At 35.3% G+C, this 5,019-nt stretch overlaps 1 protein-coding gene across 1 annotated transcript in view; it reads right to left on the bottom strand.

The window, feature by feature from the left end:
* Nucleotides 1–1,453: 1,453 nt before the first annotated feature.
* The window catches only part of LOC107755801 (uncharacterized), a 5,419-nt gene continuing 1,853 nt past the window's right edge, over nt 1,454–5,019 (bottom strand). The window contains exons 3-9 of the mRNA XM_016572721.1: nt 4,829–4,932; nt 4,390–4,473; nt 3,826–3,887; nt 3,636–3,722; nt 3,491–3,545; nt 2,954–3,142; nt 1,454–2,854 (exon numbers count right to left, since the gene is read on the bottom strand). Of these exons, the coding sequence (XP_016428207.1) occupies nt 1,964–2,854; nt 2,954–3,142; nt 3,491–3,545; nt 3,636–3,722; nt 3,826–3,887; nt 4,390–4,473; nt 4,829–4,932 (1,472 nt within the window). The 3' untranslated portion in view covers nt 1,454–1,963. The remainder of the gene's footprint in view (nt 2,855–2,953; nt 3,143–3,490; nt 3,546–3,635; nt 3,723–3,825; nt 3,888–4,389; nt 4,474–4,828; nt 4,933–5,019) is intronic.

Below are 5,019 nucleotides of genomic sequence, written 5' to 3'. Positions count from 1 at the left end.
TGTATTATTTGTATTTAAATCTCTACATGGCTTAGCTCCATCTTATATTGCTGATCTAATTCAGGAACAAAAGCCAATAAGATCCCTACGATTTCAATCACAGAAACTTCTTGTTGTTCCTCGGTCTAAGATGAAATCTAGAGGAGATCGCACGTTTGCGGTCGCTGCCCCTAAATTATGGAACAGCCTGCCGTTATATATTAGGGACGTACCGACGCTCGGTCAGTTTAAAAGCCACTTGAAAAATTGTTTTTTTATGATAGCGTTCGAACATAGATAAGTGCGAAGGTTGCTAGTAGCATATATGCCTCTTCTGATCCTAGTTAAGATGTATTTTGATTGTCTTAAGATGTATTTTGATTGTCTTTTTTAAGTTTTTTTTTTTTATATTACTTATATAATTATATGGATGTGATCCCTTTTTAAAAGTTGTCTTCTGCTCATTGTGTTACTGTTTGTACAGCACTATGGTCAACGTTGTTTTATTCAGTGCTTTAGAAATAAATTTAAATTTGAATTTCTTCACGGAAAATGAGCCAAGGCCAATGAGTCTGAGTTTGAAAAAAATAATAAAATATATTCTTTTGATACTTTTGATAAAATGACCCGAACACCATACAAGGGTTAAAGCAGGTTTGATTGTTTTTTTCTTATCAGTCTGTATTCACAGTAATTTCACTATTCACTCGGTTCACTTAGAGGTGTGCACACTGCCAGAGCTGTGTGAGATCACTACCTGCTTTTGTGGGGGTGCATAGAGGTGTTTTTTGGTCAACTTGTTTAGTTTCTATAGGTTTGTAAAATTCTAAAAGCTCTTCATTCCAAAGATACTACAAGCTAGTCTGTGTATTCAGTAGGTGTAATGTATTGTAAATTGCTTCAGATTTGTAAGGTATTGCAAGTATTATATACAACAATAACAAAACATTGTATTGTGATAAAAAAGGGAAATTTACTTTTGGTACTTAAGTTTACAGTTTGAAAAGTTGTTTTATAGATTTGAAATGTGCTTGAAATTTGAATGCCTTTTTTTAAAATACTTACAGTGTGGTTTAAAAAAAAGCATTTTTTATTATGAAAAATAAACTTAATGAAAGATGTTGTGAATCCCTAGCGCATCATGACAGAAGTGCACGTGAGGGATTGGCATCCAAAAATGACAGCTGGCTGGCATTTTTCTCAAAATGCAAAAATGAGACCTCTGAGTTTGCACACACCTTTTCAGAGCCGTCATTTTCTGTCTTGATGAAGGAGTGAATGATAAAGTTAATCTTCACACAGGTGAGTAAATGTTAGCTGGATAATGAGACTCTCTATTCATATACACTCCTGAACAAAATCTTAAGACATTAATGCAAAACATTACAAGTATTCGCATTTCACACTGGTGGATCGTAACCAGGTTGTAAGTACTGCTTCAAAATGCCAAAAGAAGAAACAGGAGCAAGAGACAAAAAAAAAGTATGCAATTTATTGAAAACTGCATTTAAACTCAAACAGGCTGTTCATCAACTGATCAACAAAATTCATCTTTGCCTGTACAATAACAACTGCATAAATTGTGTTGAAATTGTTTGATAAATAAAATTATGAATATAGAAATATGATGAAAAAAATAAAATGATACTTTTAAATATGACACTAAAACCGGCAGTATGCTAGGTGGCGGCAAATCCAGCACAACAGTATCAAAAGAAATCACATTAGAAATACGTTATTAGAAATAAGAAATAAGCCAAATTAGAAATAAGCCACTCAAATTCTCAGGTGCAACATATGCGAGAGCTTCAGTTTCTGTTGTGTGTGCATCAGTGGACCTAGAAATAAATGGTACATATTATGAAATAGATGGTACATGTTATGTTCATCATGTGAATGCATTATTTATTGCATTGTACTATTGTACTAAAACACTAGCTACTACTACAATCAAAACGTTTATCTGTGATTAAAGAACAAATTCTCAGTTATCTGTGTTTGGGGTCTCAGAGTTTGGGTTCAGTGCGTCTCGTAGCCCATCCAGAATCGTCTGAAGCTCCTCTGAAGTCTCTTTTATTTTTGTCACAAATTTCATGGTCTCAGACTTCAGCTCTTCTGCTTGTTGAGTGTTTGAAGGCAGCAGGTTTGTTGTGTCGTTGTTATTTGGTGTCCGGTCATTCAACCCAGTGGTTTGGTTGCTGGTGGATTCTTGTCGACTCGATTTTAAAGCGTAATCTCTGCGGATGTTGTGGATTTCTCTGGAGTCGAGAAAAACGAAGAAGACGTCAACAGCTATGAAAAGTGCAGATAAAACCCCTGTAGCTGCTTCAGCCATACGAACTGCTCTTGCAGCCTGAGCTGCAATTTTCCCTACGTTTACGACTTGAGTTAAACGAAGAAGCTCCGGGATTCCTCCCAGTCCTCGTCCAAGTCGAGCTCCTGCTCTCATCCCGGATCGTGCATTGGAAAGTGACCCACTGCTTGTTGAAAACTCATTTTTTAGCGTTTCCACTGCTGTTGAGATGTTTTGGATGCAGCATATAATGGAGGTAATTTTCTCCTGGAACTCTGTTAAGATCATTTTAATCTTTTGTCTGTTTGTTTGCTGGTTAACCATGTTTGTTATGTTGCTGGCACCAGCTGTTATTCCACCAGCTACTGCCGTACCGATTCCCACACCTGTCACTATCAGAGAGGCTCCAAGAGTGAACGGAGTGAGAATAAGTCCAACTATAGATGTGATTCCTCCAGCCAGACCTACTACACCTCCTGTGAGACTGCTGACGGTTGTGTTGAAGTGGACCGTCTCCAACCCATCGGCCAGGTTTCTCATTACATCTAGAGTCTTATAAAGCTCATCAATAGTTTGTATGCTCTGAAAAATTACCAAATGGTTAAAATCAATGGCTATGTCTTAAAAACTGACTTTCTCATTTCATAAAAGTAAAATGTAAACATTAGTAAATTAGCTTACCATTGTATGAAGGTGTTCAATGATAAAAGGCCTCATCAAGATCTCATTGACAGATGGCCGGTGCTCTGGATCCTTCTGAAGTGTGTCTTTCACAAGCTGACGAAGATCCTCAGAAAAGGTGTTGGGAAGAGCTTCGTAGGAGCAGGTGAGTATCTTTGTAACAATCTCAACTGGGTTTATTGCTTTAAACTAAGAGGAATAATGATAAGAGTTAACCAGTTGGTGGGATCTTAAAATAATGCATCAGTGAGTTCATACAAAAAAAACAAAAAAAACTGTTATGCCGGTTGAGACAAAACAACCACCCATCCAACCACTTGAAAATATAATGTAATATTCTATAGATTATTGACATTATACTGTTTTTTTTTGTGTGTGTGAAAGTATTGTACAATAATATAAATTATCATAATAACTTGTATGAATGATATCAAATTGCACAGTGTTGGCCTTTCTGAAAGCTTGAAATTTCTACAATATATTACAAACTCAATGAATTTAGTTATACAAAGGATTAAATTGAACCAAAAATCTTACCGCACACTTCAGCATGCACAGCTCATAGATGACACATCCCAACCTCCAAATTTCACTGAAAAAGAAAGTGAATATTATAAAGGATGTTCAATGCTTTGATTTGGAATATTCATATAGCAAGTTAATGTTGCAGTTCTGATATTACGTTTTCCCATCATACGGTCTGCCACTCAATTTCTCAGGTGCAACATATGCAAGAGCTTCAGTGTCTGTTGTTTGTGTATCCGTGGACCTGGAAATAAATGGTACATATTATGTTCATTATATGAACTACATGCATTATTTATTGCTGAAGGGTGTGCAATGCATTGTTTTGAAGTACAGCTGCTCAATACCATTCATTAATCTCTCCAAACTCTCCCAGACGAATGATACCACATGCAGTGAAAAATAAGCTCTGTCAAAAGAAAACACATATTTTATATGTTTGTGGCCACTGGGAAAGAGTGGATTGCAATAAGAGTTAGTAACATCAGTCAAAATCAAACCATTCATACAGCCTCCAACTATTACATGGCAACATCTGAAATAAAATCGATTAATTGCAGACACTTTATTACTAAGACACTGCAGACTCTCTATTGATCTCTGTGGTTGAAACATAAAAATACAAGTAATTTGCAAAGGAACATAATTAAAAGTTTTAATAAGTTGTGCCTCAACACTGGTCACTGATAACAGCAAATCTGCATTTTTGTAGGCTTACCGGGGTAAGACAAGAAAATTATACAATGGGATTTTTTTTTCCTTTACTATGTATTTTCTTTAATATATAACTGTACATAAATCAGTTTATCAGTGACATTTTACTTGTATTTTTATTTAGTGTTATCTAGAATTGATTTTCCAATACTGTCAGAAGTAGCTTTCAGACTCAATGAATTGAGTTACATTTGTACCTTGGGCTGCAGGTTTTTATGGAGGTTCTGTTGATCATGCAGGTGCTTTAATGCCATGCAGATCTTCACAGTCCAGTCCAGAATCTGTAAATCAATAAAATGTGAATTTACAAATCAGAAAGCTTTGCAACAGTTTTGTACTTTTAACACATTATTTTTTATGATTAGTTTGAATAGAAAAAGCATCCAACATCCCATTAAATATTATCTGCATGAAGAGACTTATCACCAATATTTTTTATGCTTTTATTGCAGTGGCAATACTTCCTAACTACTGCTTTTCTGAACTGGCATGATAACCATGTTTCAATTTTCAACATGCTGTGAGTTTAAACTGTGGGTAATTAATGGGTTTTACTAGCAGTTAATAGTATCATTATAGTATTAAATGCTGATGGTTTTAAATTTTACTATCTTTAAATCTGTAAACATACTGTACCTCATTCTCAGAAAATGTATCGGCTGCCTGTATTTTGAGTTTGATTTTCTGAGCAAGATCTCCACCCTCACAGAGCTCCAGTACAAGATACAGACAGTCAGGACCTGAAAGCAGATTCACTCATTACAGGATTTTAAATCATTAAAGTGATCAAACTACTGTAAATGAGAATAAATATACTCCTATAACTT

The sequence above is a fragment of the Sinocyclocheilus rhinocerous genome, unplaced genomic scaffold (genome assembly GCF_001515625.1).
Source record: "Sinocyclocheilus rhinocerous isolate Xijiao unplaced genomic scaffold, SAMN03320098_v1.1 scaffold4307, whole genome shotgun sequence".
Taxonomy (NCBI): Eukaryota; Metazoa; Chordata; class Actinopteri; order Cypriniformes; family Cyprinidae; genus Sinocyclocheilus; species Sinocyclocheilus rhinocerous.
The sequence above is the reverse complement of the archived record's forward strand: the minus strand, read 5'-3'. Positions and strand labels throughout refer to the sequence as shown.